The 17,232-nt window shown below is 42.7% G+C and overlaps 1 protein-coding gene across 5 annotated transcripts; it reads right to left on the reverse strand.

The window, feature by feature from the left end:
* Positions 1–33: 33 nt before the first annotated feature.
* cep170ba (centrosomal protein 170Ba) lies at positions 34–16,794 on the reverse strand. 5 transcript variants are annotated; one of them, XM_077538153.1, is made up of 20 exons: positions 16,611–16,793; positions 15,122–15,259; positions 13,948–14,037; positions 12,892–12,972; positions 12,296–12,352; positions 11,975–12,131; positions 9,148–9,276; positions 8,016–8,513; positions 6,968–7,899; positions 6,688–6,807; positions 5,865–5,997; positions 4,859–5,733; positions 4,168–4,783; positions 2,585–2,822; positions 2,337–2,466; positions 1,737–1,871; positions 1,566–1,654; positions 1,395–1,488; positions 1,273–1,324; positions 34–1,204 (listed from the first exon to the last, which is right to left on the reverse strand). In XM_077538153.1, exons 2-20 carry the CDS (start codon positions 15,224–15,226, stop codon positions 990–992), a joined length of 4,746 nt encoding a protein of 1,581 aa, XP_077394279.1. In that variant the 5' UTR covers positions 15,227–15,259; positions 16,611–16,793; the 3' UTR covers positions 34–989. The 5 variants fall into 5 exon arrangements, with proteins under 5 accessions (XP_077394279.1, XP_077394281.1, XP_077394278.1 ...); XM_077538155.1 differs by having other exon boundaries at positions 2,585–2,717; positions 4,168–5,733; positions 16,611–16,794; XM_077538152.1 differs by having other exon boundaries at positions 4,168–5,733; positions 6,968–7,896.
* Between the last annotated feature and the right edge of the window lie 438 nt (positions 16,795–17,232).

The raw sequence follows: 17,232 nt of genomic DNA on the forward strand, positions 1-17,232 counted from the left end.
TTATTGCGTGGAATAGAAACAATCACAAGTTAGTCATGTTTGCTAGTTCAATTTATTGAAAAAAAGACCCTCATAACTACTTAACACGATGACCAAAAATAAAACAACATACAATACATAAAACAGGTAAATGCCAATGTGATTCTTTAGTAATGGAACAGATTGGCACACTGTTTACATTTCAGCTTTGTAACTGGGTTGGGATTAAAAGCAACTATCCCATCAAAGCAGATTAGCAGCAACGCGTCACACATTCACTTTGTAAACAGAAGCGTCCTAACACAGCTTAGTGGCACTTGCAAGAACGTCACCATCACACGCAACTTGGAGCGGCGAAGAGGAAGAACATCGACATACCTTCATCCTGCTGTCACACAGGTGAAAAGTTGAGAGGGGGGGGGGAAGGATAATGTTGTCCTAGTGCAAAAAGGCCCATAACTGTCAGAGGCTTGGCTAACCGCTCCCTGTTGCTCAGAAACAACAGCACATTTCATGCATTACATCAGAGGTTTTACAGTCACTTATTTGGTTACCTTCCTTTTATTCAGTTGGAAGGAATTGAAAAATGATCTGAGTGTAGTGTCCACTAACTTCCCTAACAAAATATAAATAGTTGACATTCTTGTGGGGGAAAAAAAAAACAGACATGAAAGAACATCTGTAAAGGAAAACGCTAAATGAATTTTAAGTTGTGTACCCTGAGTTGATTCCTCCCAGGGGCTTTTTAGTTAGTTTCAATGCCACCAATTCATTTATCTTTGAAAAAAAACAGTCACTTGAATTGGTCAAATTACTGGCAAATAACACACACAATCAAGTAGTGTTGAAGGCATTTGATGATGAAACCATTTCACCAAGTTACTATGTTCGACATCTCCGCGGTGTTTTGTACGTGTCTCACTTCCACTTTCCACCCTGCTCAATTTCACTTCCCGCCTTCCGCGTGCGACACCTGCGTTTCGACGTTAAGGCCGAGCGGACGCTTGACGTCAAACCAAGCGTCCTTCTCGGAGGTCATCCGGCGTCACGGCGGCCCTGCGCACGCTCTCCCCGGGCCTCCGACCGCCTCCTCGCCTGGAGGCGGAGTGGACCGTTCTCCAGTCCCGTGAGGCCGCAGGTCTGGAAGAGCGACCCCCGAGTGAGGTGGTGACCTCGGGGTCAGAGGACCGAGAGTCTGAACTGGGCTCCATGACTGTATTGATGACTGCAAAGAAAAATACACGTTTATCTGGTGAATTATCATGACGAGTTTTCAGATTTGCATCTGCTTACCCTCAAGTTGTCTTTGAACTCTCCTTAGTTCTTTCAAAATAGATGTAATATCCTGAAACGCACGCATGTTATTGAGCTCGTCAACTGTAATAATTATATAAAATAAAGAAAATAGCCCATACCTTGTTGGATGCTTTGACAACAGGCCCATCGCCGTCCAAATGATCTTGAGCCTCAATTTGGTCCCAAACATCCATCCTGTCATGAAACAGCACCCTGAACACAGCAAAGCAACGAGCTTCAAACAATGTCTCGAAATTTCAAGCATGGGTTGTGGTCTCAAGGACTCTCACTTGATCTTCTCAGAAAGCTGCTCCGTGTTCTCTCTGATGGCCATGATGACCTGCGACACCGGGTTCAGCATGGGGTCCTCCACAGTGACCTGCACATCCAAGAAGAGAAGTTATGAAGATCTGAGCTGGCTCACGTCAGACATTTTAGTGACGCGTGGTGTCGTGTCCGACCCCCGATCTGTTGTGAGGTTGCAGTGTGGCGTTCAGATCCTGGTCACTTGAGTCAAGGGAAGGTTCCGCTGGTGAAGAAGAACTTGGCGGGACTCTCTGATAGTTCAATCCCATCTCTGGTATACGCTGAACAAGCTGCGGAATGAGGGTGGGTGAGAATGAAGTTTGTTCAACTTCAACTTCAACAACAACAACAACAACAACAACGGTTCTTAAACTTGTTGGAGGTTGTGAATCCCACCAATTTCTTATGCACATTCACCAAACCCTTCTTTATTGAAAAGTATCAATGTACTCAATAAAATTTATACTTATAATTTAAAAAAACATCCAGCAGGTGGGAGCATAGTATGAGATCAGCCAGGGCCTTGTTGCAACAAGCTCTTTTTGACAGTGTTTTCACCAGGAATGTGAATATCGAAGAAAATTAGCTATATACAAATTGCTGCAAAACGGAAACAGATATTTGTTTTCACTGATGAAAGAAGAGACCCTAATCTTTCTTTTGAAAAAAAAAAAACCCATCACATTGACAGTTATAGATTTTATTTTTTTTTTAAAGCAGCGACCGATCTAAGAAAGTTTGCTAAGTTTGCTTACCTTTTCATGAGCAGTCACTGCAGAAGCGGGTACGCTCGTCCCCCCCGTCAAATTCTGCGCGTCGCCTTCTGTCACGTCATGAATCTCTCGGGCCAAGATGGCGAGATCTTTGGCCAGGTCTTGACTCAAGCTGCCAGGCAGGGAAAGTAACTTGACCATTATGACTTTGACCAATGTGCGAGCTGCAGAATTTGCCATGGAAAAAATAAATAAAAAATAAGCAAATTTATAGCAATGACATTCCCCACCGTGCAATCTCAGCACTGTGGGTGGACCAGTTGTTCAAGCCCTCCCCATCCTGGTTCTCCTCTTCAGAATCCTTGCTGCGGGGTTTGGGGTGCAGCGGGACCACCGGGTGGGGCCGGTGCGGACTGTGGGAGGCTGAGGAAGGTTGGGAGCGTTTGTGTTTAGGAGCGGTTTGATTGGAGTCGTACTCTTCATCTGACGTGGAGGCATAGCCACAACCTTTCTGTCGTCTCCGGGAGCCTTTGGCAGCATGAATTGGTTTGAGTTATGGAGGATTAGTAGGAGTGAAGGGACAAAAAAGGAGGGAGAGAAACATTCCATCATAGTACGCCGGAAAGAAAATTTTGACACATTGGGGTCAATGAACAGGGGCGGAGCTAAGTGGTGGCTGATCGTGGGGGCAGCCATCTTTCATTGCAATGAAATACTTGATACTTGTAGGGAGGACTAATCAAGATTATTACTCTCACACTTTAGCATACAATCAAAATGGCTGTTTCATATCATGCCATCCACAGACACACTGAAAAGTTCTGGCTCCGCCCCTGGCCACAACTGAGGAAAAATGTGGTGTGGAAGTGCTCACTCCTATATTGCTGAGTCATAAATATGAGAAATGAGCAAATAATAAACTTCCACAGCACATCATCTGAATCCAGACAAGAACACTAGATCGAGCTTGAACGCACTTTTAGAATCACAATATCCCAGCAATATGTAAATGGTCTTAGTGGTGCTCATTGTGCAGATGGATGTAGGTGTTATTATTGTTAGTAATATTATTAGGTCCCTTCCCCCATTAAGCTTAATTAAAAAACAAACAAACAAAAAAATGGCCAGGTTAAAGACATAATTAATGAGATATCAATTAAAGACGTTTAAAGAATCAAACCAATTCATTGCTGGGTCAGACCTTGAAGTCCCAAGTTCTGGTCTCTCAACCAATAACGACATATTTGAAATGATAGGAAATGTTAAATTTTAGAGCAAAAATCATTTAACCTTACTAACATTGATGCTGGCATATTCACTTCAGAAGTCACATTTTGCGCAGGCTATGTGTTCATTTTCATAGCATTTTTTGCATTACTGGAATATAAATACAATAATGAAATACATTCTGTAATTCAATGTTCTTGTGTCAACATAAATGTGACTCAAAAAGTGCTGAGGTAGATTCCATGTCAAGTCACACAAATCCCACACCTCTCCAATTTGCCTGATTTATATCCTATCAATTCCTTATGATGTCAAAAGGAAGAATCTGAAGTTTGAGCCTCCTAGCTCAAACGGTTTTTGAGTTATGGCCCTTAAATGTTTGCATATACGTAGTACTATTTTTGAAACATCCTGAGAATCGAAAGTAGGTCACAACTGTTGTTTTAACTGCCAATTCATGTTTCTGGCAGTAAATAAAGACCCACAAAATTAAATACAGATTTACAGAGTGTGCGTCTTGACACTGAATGACCCTAAAAAGTTTTTATGAACTATATTGATAGTGCATGCCAATACTCTACCCACATTCTCATATAGGGCTTGATTGACTGATAATTAAAAAATATATATTATATATTATACTCACTTGCTGTGCTGCTGGCATATTTGGCACTACTGGAGCGTCCACGGGTGATGGGTGTTCTTGTGAGTGAGGGTTTCAGCGGCCTTTCGCCAAATTTTGAGCCAAGAGAAGATGTCTTGTGAACGGAGCCGCTTCCAGTCTCCATATTACGGTTTGTGCTCTTCCCTGCCCACTGTGGGGTGGAGGAGCTCTCCGTGTCACTGGTTGCGTGGAAAGAACTTGTCCGCCGACGAGGCATGGCCAGCATATCCCACCTGGAGAGTTTTTTGGTTTCCTTAGCAGGGGCATTGGCCGCCTCCTGGGAGAGTCTGTCCGTCTCTGTGGTCTCGTTGTCGGAGGCCTCGCCTAGGCGGGCTCGCCGCAGCATGGAGGCCCGGGTGGGTCTCGGTGCTGAAAAACTATTGACACGGGTCAAAGTTTGAGTCACCCTTGAACTCTTAGTATCCTCCCGTTGAAGGGGCACAGTGTATTTTTTCCGGGTCTGTGTGGAGTTTGATTCCTGATCGGAGTAACGAACATTGGAGCCCTGCGGGTCGTCGCTCAGGTCCGCAGAGCCACATTTGCTGATACTACTCCGTAGTCCGACTGGTCTCCTGCGGGGCTCGCTCTTTTCGAGTCGCTGATGGTTCAACACAGAAGACGAGTAGGGATTAGAAATACTGGCCGAAGAAGTCTCCCTTTGGAGACCACTCACCAGAGGTTTCTTAGTCAGCGGGTTGGATCTGGTCTGACTGCTCTGCTGACTGATTGTACTGGAGGAATCCACATCAGAGTCCCCTGAGAGGGAGTCTGGCACGGGAGAAGGGGTGGTCCCTGATTGGCCTGCTTGGATCTTGGCCTCCAGAACAGCCAGGACATCCTCAGTCTCTTTGAGGTAAGAATGAGTGTCCTGGCTGCAGGTTGGCTGGAATAAGTCCGGATCGGTGTCTCTGTGAGAGGAGATGTTGGGCAATCTTGCACTGCTCGGCTGCTCCGTGTTGAAGCTCTCTTGTCTGACTAAAGAGGATATTGCGCTGTCCTTGGACTCAGAGCTTTCCTGGCCCAGAATAGGAACCGACATGCTGGGCCTGACTTTTCCCGACTCCTGGCTCCCTCTACGCTTGGTCAAGGTAGCCGTTGAGAAGGTTTTGGGAGAACGTTTTTTATCAGTCTTTTTTTCCTTTGAGGTTCCGTACTCTGTTTCGGGGGTGTCATCTTCTGAGTCGATGTAGAACGCATTGGATTTGTCCGACTGACTGACCTCGTCCTTATTTTGTCTCTTTCCTGTGTCTGACAGCGGCCCCCTCCGCTGCTCTACGATTGAGCCATCGTCAGACTTGCTGGCGTCACTCAGACTATCAGGCTCCACGTCATCCTGCACGGACAATCTATGAACGCCGTCATGCGAGCTGGCGGCCACCAAGCTGCTGTCCTCCACATCAAATGTTGAATGTGGATCATGTTGAATATGAATGCTGGGAGCTGGGATGTCACTCTTCTCCCCAAGGACGCGTCGGACTCTTGAGCCTTCGCAGTCGCCGCCGCCGCCGTCATGATTTTGGCTGAGTTTGGCCATGACTGTGGTCCGTGCTACAGTCAAACAGTTATTAATGCATATTTAGCATATTAAACACAGATTTTTACAACAGAAATATCATTCATATTCATCAGGATAGCTCATTATCATTTCAAATAGACGCAAGTTTCATCAGGTATCTTACCGCCTCCTGACAGCTCCATCTGGGACGGCCTATCAAAGTGGCCAGACGATGGAGCAGAGTCCACGTCGACCAAGCTCGCCCAGCAAGACATCCATTTTGGAGCGCCCTGCATCGCTGCACCCGCTATCGGAACCTGTGTAGCGTAAAACACAACTTAGTGTGAGGGTCTAATAAGCAAACTAAGATGAGGAACAGAATGGAATCGCAACATACAGTCACATTAGGTACAATTGCACATGATAATGACACCTTTCTGCTACAAGAGCTCAATTCAGTATTTACTTTTTTTTTTTTTTTTTTTTTTTAAGATAATGCTCAGTTTTGATTGACATTGCCAGAGAATTTTTTTTTTTTTTTGTAAATATAGCTTCATAACCATTTTGGAAACCATAAGTATATTAAAAATAAATAAATAAATAAATACATAAATAAAATTGTGTGATATTACAAGTTCCACACCACTTGGAAACTTTACCAACAATAACAAACATTGTTGAATTAATACCCCTTCAACAGTCAATCCAATCTGAGAATTGCAATTTTAAAAGGCAGATTTTGCAGGTCTTCTTTTGGACATCAGATGGTGCAGGTGACCCTAATGCATTGTCTGGTGATTGGTGATTTGTTTTTACACCATGCTACATTAAATCAAACCCTGAATATCCCAAAGAGTGTGAGAAGAGAGAAATATAGGGAATCAAAAGACAGATTGAGGCCCAATTAACTGACCTGATGTTACAATAATGAACAAGTGATTGTTTTGTTTTTCCCCCCCTCTCAAACCCAAGCAGGAAAGTTTACCTTCACCCCCACCAGGCCTCACCTCCCCACTGCTACTCTGCCTATGCTGCTCCCTGCCCTCAACAATACCAGGCCTAAATGTTGCTGATGTATCTGCATCACTGTGGTTGGTTCGCTCTGGATTCTCAACAACACCAAACACCTGGAACAAAGCATTTACATGCGGGTAATCGGGGCTGCCAACATGCATGGCTCCATTTCCTGGGAGGGACCTTAATCCCGAGGGACACGAGACTGTTCAATTTGGAGAGCAAACGTGGTCTGATGGGTTTTACTTTGCAAAGGAAATGCACAAAACTTGCCTTATCAATCTTGTTGCGTGCCTCTTCAAGCTCTTTATCTGGAACATCTGCATCAATTGTGTAGGTTCCTGCATCACTCAAAGTGTCGTCTTCTATATTTCTCGGGCCGCCATGGGTCATCTTGACCTCTCCACTCGGACACCCGAGTGGCATCTTCGGCACCTGGAGGGGAACGGGCTGGTGGATAGGAGAGGATGTCTTGGGTAGAAGGGAAGGATCAAGTCCAGGTGGGCTGGTGAAAGTCTGATCAGGCTTAGGGGCTACCGACGTTTCAGTTTCAGGTTTTGTTGGCGGGCAAAATGCTTTTTTCTCCATGTTGGGAGAAGACGTCTGCTTTGTCTGTTTGAGCCATTCAGTAGTAAATTCCTTTGCCAGTTTGGATCTTCGGCCCACACTGCTAAAAGGCCTTGCAGAAACGGCGGATGTGGACCGTGATGAAAAGCCGGTGTTAATTCGCTCCTCTGTCTTTTCTCGTCGCAGAGAGCCAGCTCTCTGGGAGCCAGTGGTAGCAGGAGCTTTGAGGGGAATAGTGTACCGTTTGGATGGGGGCGTACTACCGGCTGCAGTTTGGACTTGTTTCTCACCAGCTGGACTTGAACTTTTCCTGGACTTTTCCAGCTGGATTCGGAGGTTTGGCGGCTCCGATGGGGTGGTCTGGGAACGTTTCCTTCTGGGGTTATCATCAGAATGCTCATCATAAAATTCGATGATAAAAGCTCGGTGAGGATCTGCCTTGCCAGCACCGGATTGAGACTGTGGGGGGGAGTAGGAGGAGGGCTGGTCTGAGTCAGTAAAGCGCTGAGGAGGGGAGGCTCTCTGTGTCTGTGGTGAATTCTGGGAGCCAACTGGAGGTTGTGACTGTAGAAAAGTCTGCTCATTGATTGTGGGACCTTCTGAACCAACACCAACGCTGTTTTCATAGGGGTTTGCTGCTGATGAAAGAACATAAAGGATCAAGTTTCTGTCAGCCCAGTTAAAATGGATTTTGCCGATTATAGCCGTCAATGGCACTGAATGAATGAGTTCAGTCAAAATCTTTTGTACTCACCCTTGTATGTCTTCAGAAGTGAGGGCTCACTATTGTCACTGAAGATATTTTCACCCTGTGACCTTCTCCTCATCATGCGAGTAGAAGTACTTTGAACCAGCCAGTCAGCAACCTTACTTTCAGCTGACACCACCTCGGTGGGTGTGGTCACAGCCTCAGCAGGAGGAGGCTTACGCTGCTGACGGAACGAGAACTTAGTGACATGGTCCTTGATCTTCATTTTGCCTGGGGTGCATTCATCAAATTCGATAGTGAAGGAGGCATGGCTTTGGACCACAGGAGGCGTAGGGGTGGACGGGACTTGGTCAGAGGGATCTTGAGTGTCCTTTGTGGGGACTTCCTGAAGTTGCAGCTCTGGCTTTTTGAAAGCTCGCTGCTGGAACTCTTTTGTGGGGATCTCGAAGTAGCTGGGCTCCTGGCGGTAGGAGAAGATGGACTTGCCTTGTTTGTCGGACAAAGAACTGCTGAGCTCATATCTTGAAACGTCTTTACCAGATTCTGGTGGCAAGAATGAAATACAGCAAATTATACCATTAATTATGGTTCAACGTACTATAATCCAAACAGCATTTCAGAACTGACCAAATTCTTGTTTTGAGCCTTTTGGGAACAAGTCCAAAAATATACGTTTGGAATTAAACTGGCACATTCAATCAATTGGCTCATTGGCTCACATCCTGCCTGCTCAAACGTTAGCCAATAGAGATTTTGACAATTCGTGACATCAACATACATAATCACCAAAACAGAAAACCATTGATACTTCACAAAGTTGTTGAATGCAGCCCAACGCAGCTCATTTAATCTCTGTCACTGCTGCACAACATGAGGCTAACAATCAAGCTTCCAACCCCCCTTCAGCAGCTTACAGGGTCATAATCCATCACGAGGCAGACAGGCACTGCCCATTGGCCTGGCATGGCAAGAGCTGGCTCTCAGTCCACAACTGGTAGCCAGAGATGTGCCTTGGGCACATTATCCCATCTTTCAGTGACCCACAAAGGGCACGGCATAGTGATGCCACAGAAAAGCATGTCAAGTTTAATTAGGTTCGAATTCACAGATGTAACTCAATAAATTAATTAAAAAAAAAAGACCCAGTAAAGCAAACTTGTAAATTACATTCTCAGACCTGGAGTCTGTAGGTCAGTAGATTTTCCGCTCCGGTTCTGGATTTTAGTGGCTGGATCTTCATCCTCTCCCCACCAGGATGGCTGTCCGTAAAGAGGAGTCGGCTTGGATATCGGTGCATCTGTAGCAGCTACAGTAAATGGCAAAAACAAAGTGTTAGCCTCACTGATATACTTGTGCATAGGACATGGAAAAATTGGAAAATAAAATCATTACAACAAATGTGTGACACGATGTGGAAAAAAAGGTTCAACCATGTGACACAGATTCGATCATGCATGATGTATAAAGATAATCCTGATACAACAGGGGATGAAGCTAATCCTAATCTTCAAGGCAGAAGAAGAATACTGTATAAAAATGAATAACTATTGTGTATCTAAATTGAGGAAACTTCCATTGAAAAATAATCTCTGCTCTGGTAAATAAATGAATGAATGGGAGACCATGGACTTAGGGTGCTTTTCTTGAACATTCTCCCGGCGCTCTTGACAGTTTGGTGGCTGAAAGTAGTCCAAACTTTATGCCTGCTGGAACCAGCTCTAAATTTTGGTGCAGGTGGTATAAACACGATTTTGTTGAATTTGATTAAGGTGAAGGCAGACAGATACTGTGCACTCCGGCCACGTGTGGTGGATGCCTTCATATTTCATTCATACATTGGCTTCCAAATAATTTTGCAAATGACTTTCCTTTGATTTTTTTTTTAAGTCTATGCAAATGACAATCATTATAATTATCAAGTTATCAAATAGAGAATAATTCAAATATTTTTTCCCCCAAAAAAAATATATATTTTGTTTTGTAAAAATGCACTTTCTCAAATTATGATACACAGCTAATGAAGATTCAACAATTTAGATTTGCTCTATTACCGGTACATGTAAGTCTTAAGAACACTCTTCCCGTCTCTACTCGACTGTTAAGTTTCCCACTTTTACTTTTCCCAAATAAGTCATGCTTTCCAAAAGTAGTACTATGACAAGTAGTGCCGCAAACTATTCCTTTAATGCTTTAATGAGTCACACCCTGGTAAATGTGCAGTGTCCCGCCCTGTAGACAGCGGCAGGACTGGACAAACTCCACATCCTGAGCAGCTGGATGGGAAAACACGCAGGAGAACACAGAAAAGATATTCATAGCTCTCTTTCAAGTTGAGGCAGAGTCAGGCCAGATTTGTTGAAGTGACTAACACACAAAACCAAACAAAAAATACCAAACGTGCCAGTGTTTTTATATTCTCCAAAACAGGGAGATTTTGAGTCAATGAGAAGTATGCGAGAATAAGTTTGTCACTGAGGATGTTCATAATCTATTTTAAGCACAACTCTGATCTCATAGGAGTTATTATGGAGCTGGAAAATGTGAACAGCTGGAATAGCTTTTGTCAAGACAAACACTTCCTTTTCCAACAATTATTGAACTTTTGCCTGTTTTGTAAAACAGGATTTGTTGAGATTCGTGCAGCTCACAGAAGCTTAAATGGCGCCCTGAGAAGACCGCTGAGGGACACCTAAGTCCCACATCAGTTACACGTACCCATCTGAAGAGCTGGCACCGGAACCCATATACACAGCTTTAAGAACCTTAATGGGCGTGCATCCAAAAAGGCCTCCTTGTCAGCTGACTGGCAAAGATAAGAACTTGGCCTTAACCTTTTCACCCCTCCTGCAACTTCACTTTGTTAAGTCAACTTGTGCAGCCAGTTGTGAAGTCGATTTCTTTACCAACAATACACTTTGAAGCATTTCACAAAAAGGTTTCATACAAAAAGATCAGGCCCGCATCTACATGTAAATACATTTTGACTGGCCATTATCAGGGTTAAGTTTGTTAACAAAAATTAAGCAAAAATATTTTCGTCAACACGCATTTTTCACCAGACGAAAACTAGACTAGACTAAAACCCTCACAATAACTGGGACTAAATCAGTATGCATTTTCGTTGACTAATGAAAACGAGACGAAAATGTACTTCGCGTATTAAGAATTTGACTAAAATCATAGAATTTTAGTTCATGAACAAAAACAAGACGAAAATTTCACATCCCCTTTCAAGTCTGCAGCTAGTGAGTGCAACATGTACAAACATGGGACAGACAGGAGGTGGATTCATGCCACGGTGAAAGGTTAAAAAAAAAAGAAAGGAAAAGAAAAAAAAAAGAAATTTATAGTTTTAACGTAACATTAATCCAACAGCAAAAACATGCCAACATTGTTAATCCGACCGCTAACTAATGGTGGCAAACTTACCATCTTGTAGCATGGAGCCATAGCCAATTGTTGATATACTGTAATTGTGTGTGAAGTTGCTTTTCATCAAAAAGATGAGAGAAAATTTTATGTGCAATGGTTTTAGATCCAAAATGTTCAACATAATCTGCTGGAAAAAAATATATATATACAGGGGTAAAAATAATTTCCCTGACTAAAACTAGACTAAAATGATGAAATGTTTTTGTTGAATAAAACTAGATGAATAAAATTGTTTTCTTGGACTAAAATAAGGATGAAAATGCTAGAATTATAGTCAACTAAAAGTTGACCAAAAAAAAAAAAGGGATGTGGTTGACAATGATAATAATAATAATGATAAATATAAAAAAAAAAAAAAAAAAAAAGAAAGAAAGAAAACTAACAAGCGTGATTGAAACTGAACTAAATCTAAGACTAAATTTAAAAATGTCAGCTAAAATTAACACTATGTGAGAATATGTAAAAATGCTTTTCAGTCAATTTTGCTAAAAACAGTTCCACTTACGGAACCTGAACAGCTGTTTCCAAAGCAGCTGCCTGTCATGAGAGCTCGCGTGATGGCTCATTTCTACCTGTAAGTGAAAGGGCTTTGCGTTCGCCCTTGTGAGGTAGCTTGACATTGGAGACGGCCTCTTTGCTCTTCTCTGGGCTCTGAACCTGCTGCTTGTCCTTCACGCGGCCCTCCAGGGCGTTGAGACCCAGCTGCAACTGGCTGGTGTACTTCTCATGCTGAGCAGAGTGAGAGAAGGGAAACAGGATGTGAGGAACTGTTCAAGATGATGATCTACTTGGGATTGTTCATATTCTAAGCACATTTATGACTGCATTTATGTTTCACTAATGAAATTCCAATGACAAACATTTTAACAAGGCTCGTCTAAAAACCTCCTTACCTTCAGAGCCTCCTCTGGCACCTTGTGTTGACTCTTCTCCAGGATGTATACATGAGCATGTGAGCAGCAGTTAAAGTACAACAACAGCATCCACACCTGTTCAAACATTTGTTCATAAACGAAACAGACTTTGCGGCATTTGAACTTTTAGTGTACAATGCAGTCTGCCGGAAAATAAAGCCATTTTTTGAAAAGCGGGCTCAGCGCCACGTGTGGTGTGTTCAGTTGCGGTGGCAAACATTCCTAAATGTCACAGTACTCCAAGAGCTTTCCGCCGCCATGTTATCTAAACTAAATTCCACCTCCCACAAGCTTTCAGCTGCGAGGTTGGGGTCAAAGGGTGCAGGAGATTTTCAGTTCACATTTGACAATAATCTAAAACGCCTGACTGGAAAAGCACAAGGGATTAACATGCCTATACGTAGGCAGTGGCCAACAAAGGGAAAATGTTGAATATTGGTGACGCAAGTAGAAGACGACTGGTGCCTCAATCCAGCCTGGGCAGTAGTAGGCTTAAACCAGGAAGAGTACCATGAAATATACATATTTAAACTAACTTCAAATGATGATATACATCATTATTTAAAAAAAAGGATATCATAACCAAAGCGAATGACATCTGAAAGCTTGAGGGTGATGTACGTCTGGTCCGGAATTCTGAGGTCATTCACGAAAGTCTGCAAGGAAAACCCACAACGTAAATGAACACATGAAGCAGATATTGATATCGCTTCTTGCTCACTCATGCATTAGCCCAGATGCCATAATAAGGTACTTTGCAATTGACGCTCTTCCCATTGAAGGCTAATCCAGCGGTCCATTGAAACTGATGAGATTATGTCCTTATGCAATACGATACGATACGATACGATACGATATGCGATAAAGGCTCACGATAACGATTATCAATATATTGGTCAAGTAATGAATCCATAATAATCTATGATAAAACCAATCATAAAATAATAACATAAATAATAAAATTAATAATAAAATAAACAAATACATAAAGAATACTAATATAAACAAATATAAAACATAATAATAATAATAATAATAATAATAATAATAATAATTAAAAAATAAAATAATAATAATAATAATAATAAGCTCATGAGTCTTCTTCGCCTGAAGTCTTCCGTCCATTTCCCCGAACTCTGAGTTTCATTGGGGAGAATGAAGCAGCAGAGGAGATGAGCAAAGATATTGATATCAGTTGTTGTCCAAACCCTAGCTGTCATTTTATGATAAAAAAAAAATAAAAATCTTGACAATAATATGTTCTATGCAGCCCCGCTAGCAGTTTTTAATCAATCTCAGAAGGCGGCCATTTTGCCACTTGCTGGCGAGTGAAAATGACATCACAGTTGCTCAGGGCTCTCAGGTAACAGCCAATCACAGCTCAGCTTCAGAAAACAGGTGAGCAGTGATTGGTTGTTGCTTAAGCCCTGACCAACTGTGATGTCATCAACAGCAAATGGGAAAATGGCCGCCCCCTGAGATGGCTAAAAATGGCAGGATTTTGCTGCATAACTTATATTCCACAAATGTAACATTAAGTAGAATGTCATGTTTAGACACGTGAGGTCACATTTAACATATTATTGTCAAGAAATGTTTAAGGTTGATTTAGACGGCCTCGGCTCACTCACCCCGTTCAAGCTGCCCAGATCCTTCACCATGTGCTCATCTGCGTTGGGGTCGTAGTTGATCACAGCGTGCTGTTTGTCCACACTTCGGGACTGCAAAGGACAAACAAAGGAATTTCCATTACGGGCAAGTGGCGCATTGCCCCGCTTGAATCGGGTTTAACACGCCCGCCACACAGCAAGAAGATCCACGTTGGAATACGTCTCTTCCAGCCTTTCGCTGATATTGTGAGAATGTGCTTTTGTCTCAATACTCGTTCACCCATTACTGTATATGCAAACCGAGCGAGAGATCAGGACTGATGTACTTTCAGTCTGCCGCTCATTAACCACTCAGGGCCTCTGCCTGACAAAAATCACTAGCAAGCAAAATCGCTTACACCCTTCAATGGGTCTTTTATCTGGATAGAAAAAGCCGGTCTGATGTGGATCGTGTGCGTTGTCCTATCTGCGCTTTCAACTTTCTGGTGAAAGGCTTGCTTGCCTGAGGTCGAGGACTTAATGAAACAGTTTACCGACTTGATTAAGTTAACAGTGCAGCAGCACGGACACATTCCTCACTCGGACTGTTTGAAGACAAATCACTTAGCACTGAGCAGAGAGAATGTGTCAACTGCGGCACTGGGAAACAGCAAATAGGCCATTGAACTCGAAACCAAAGACAAAAGCGGGGAGATATGTGTTCTAATCGACTCCAAGACTTGGATACTCGCCAGACGTCAGTTGTCTCGGTAATTCCAAACACGCAAGTTGGAAGGCACAGCGTTATTTGATTCTCTCAGTATCGCACTTATGGAGAGCTACGGAAAATATTTGAAGAACTAAACTGTTAAATAGTTTAGGGGGTTTTGTGCTGAGTAAAGTAGCACTTAAAAATAAAAGTAAATAAACAACTGCATCGTTTAAGAGGTTTTATTCCCTGAACACTGAGTTTGGTTGAACATTTCAGAGCATAACCCACACTTTCCTACTGCCAGTTTGGCCTTGTCACCATCGCAATGCATGCTGGGAGCTTACGCCTGGTATTTTTGAGACATTCATGCAACTGGTTTATGAAAAGATAATACAGGGAGGCGGGCAGCGTTCATGTAACACTCGGCCGCTGTTTGCTGTGTCAACCTCGGCATCACCTAGGTGAGCCCTCTCGTTCTGAAAACACACATTAGTGCGCACGCACCTGCAGCATTAGCTCGCAGTCGTCCCGGCCAACAAAGATCATCTCCCGTGGCAACCGGTGGCGCGTGCCCGAGCTGCTGACCAGAAACCATGACGTCACGCTCATCCTGGTGCCGCGAGTCAGGATCTTCTTGGCATCCTGGAACATAAACAGATGCCAACAAAGTCATAAATCGGCTGCCAAGTGGAATTAAACAGTCAATTATTTTTCATAGCACATCAGTGTGTCATCATTGTAAAAGGCACGTTGAGCTAGTTCAGTGATTCCCAATCAGTGTGCAGTGAGAGATCATCACTTTTAGAGTAGACAAGTAAATATCTAGTAAATATCTCCCAATTGTTTTCCACAGTAAATAAAGTTTCAAAATTTCAAATTTCTAAATATCAGAAATCCAAAATTTTCCATGTATCTTGGTTTTAAGATAAGCGAGGATTCTGGTTCTCGAGGGCCAGAGTCATGCAGGTTGTAGGTTTCTCTCCACCAACACAGCTGATTCCAATAAACAGGATCGTTATCGGGCTTATTAAGAGCTTGCTGATGAGCTGATCATATGAATCAGGTGTGTTAAAGAAGGGAAACCTCTAAAACATGCAGGACTCCGGCCCTGGAGGACCGGGTTTGCCCACCTGTTTTGATGTCAAAAAAAAAAAAAAAAAAAAAAAACAGGTGGAGAGAGTTCCAAGGGTCAGCAGCATGTCTAAAAAAAAAAAAAGTTAACTGAAATTTTAAATAGAGAGTGCCTTTAAGTTAAAACACGTTTTAATTTAATGATATTTAGTAATAATAATAATAATAATAATTGTCAAAACGCCAGCCAGGCCAAAAATCGGTCTATGTTACTCACCTATAGTGTCAGGCAGAAAAATTAAACTGGTTTCCACTAGATAGCAGCAGGTACAAAATTAACCTGTTTATCCACTTTTTGTGACATTTTTGTTTGTGATACTTTCTATCGAATGTAAAATATGTGCCTTTGGCTTATTAAAGGTTGGGAAACATTAGCTCATCTCAACTGGGTTAAACCTGTTTACCCAAACAATTCCAGTCTGGTAGTTACTACTACGGCCCATGCAGTTTGAAAAGTTCACATATTTGAGTTTGAACTGTAGTGGGGAAGAATAGAGCAGGTAAGGGATTGACAGGTCACGCGCATGAATTACAAAATACTACAGCAGAAATTCAAATCATTAAATGAAGTCGCATTCGAACGTAATTTCTAGGGAGTCTGCTTTGGTATGTTTCAAACCTGTCGCAATAATGTAGGGCATTCGTTGAACTTTGGCTAAAAAGGAAACTTCCGATGGTCGCGGGTTGTTGCTTCCTGTACGCGTTCCCTAGCAGTTGGAAATCTTGCTAGTTTTAAACTGTATATTTGAAAACCAGACGTTAAACTCAATATGTAATTCCAAGTTAAGTCGGGGCTGGTGTGCTTGTTTCGCTTGCGACCGAAACCAGCCTTTTCCCTACGACATTCCAAGCACTAACGTACCTGTAAAGCCTTCTCCGTCTTACTCCTGAGCGAAGCCAGCGTTTCACGTCTTGGTAAACGTGAAATTCGACGACCAACATGTACATGGACGGCGCCAGGTGACGGTGACCAGGTAGATTTCGCTCACACCCTCTTTTTTTTTTTTTTTTTCCTCAGGGGAATGACAACCAGGCGAAACTCCGACGTTTCTCCGCCTCCCGACAACATGACGTCACTTGACAAGTACTGTCAAACCCGTCCCAAATGGACGAGGGCTCCCCCTGTTGCAAAATTCTCACATTAAAAAGAACTTGTCAAATTTAGGACAATTTGAATTTATTTGACTTTGATGCGGACAAAAAAATTACACGTAAAAACAAACAAACAAACAAACAAACAAATACATTATTAAATAAATAGTTGACGTTTCATAGTGAAATTCAGCTATTGATGTGTAATAAAATTAAAAATAAAGAAAGACACAAAAAATATGCCTTTTAATGTCGCCACTTTCAGGCGTACGTTTGAATAAATTGTTGCCCAAAACGTGAGCATTGTCATTTTGTTGAACATCTTCGTCTACGGTTTTGCCCAGTTTGACGGAAGCCTAGAGATTGTTTGGTGGATAAATGATGTACACTCG

This window comes from Festucalex cinctus, chromosome 12 (genome assembly GCF_051991245.1).
Source record: "Festucalex cinctus isolate MCC-2025b chromosome 12, RoL_Fcin_1.0, whole genome shotgun sequence".
NCBI classification, from domain to species: Eukaryota; Metazoa; Chordata; class Actinopteri; order Syngnathiformes; family Syngnathidae; genus Festucalex; species Festucalex cinctus.

Excerpts from the sequence above, each read along its gene's own strand:
- cep170ba (XM_077538151.1), bottom strand. The coding sequence starts at position 15,226 with ATGAGCGTGACGTCATGGTTTCTGGTCAGCAGCTCGGGCACGCGCCAC. Across the intron at positions 14,038-15,121 it reads ACTGCGAGCTAATGCTGCAG|TCCCGAAGTGTGGACAAACA; the intron begins GTGCGTGCGCAC and ends TGTCCTTTGCAG. Across the intron at positions 1,325-1,394 it reads TTGTCAAAGCATCCAACAAG|GATATTACATCTATTTTGAA; the intron begins GTATGGGCTATT and ends CGTGCGTTTCAG.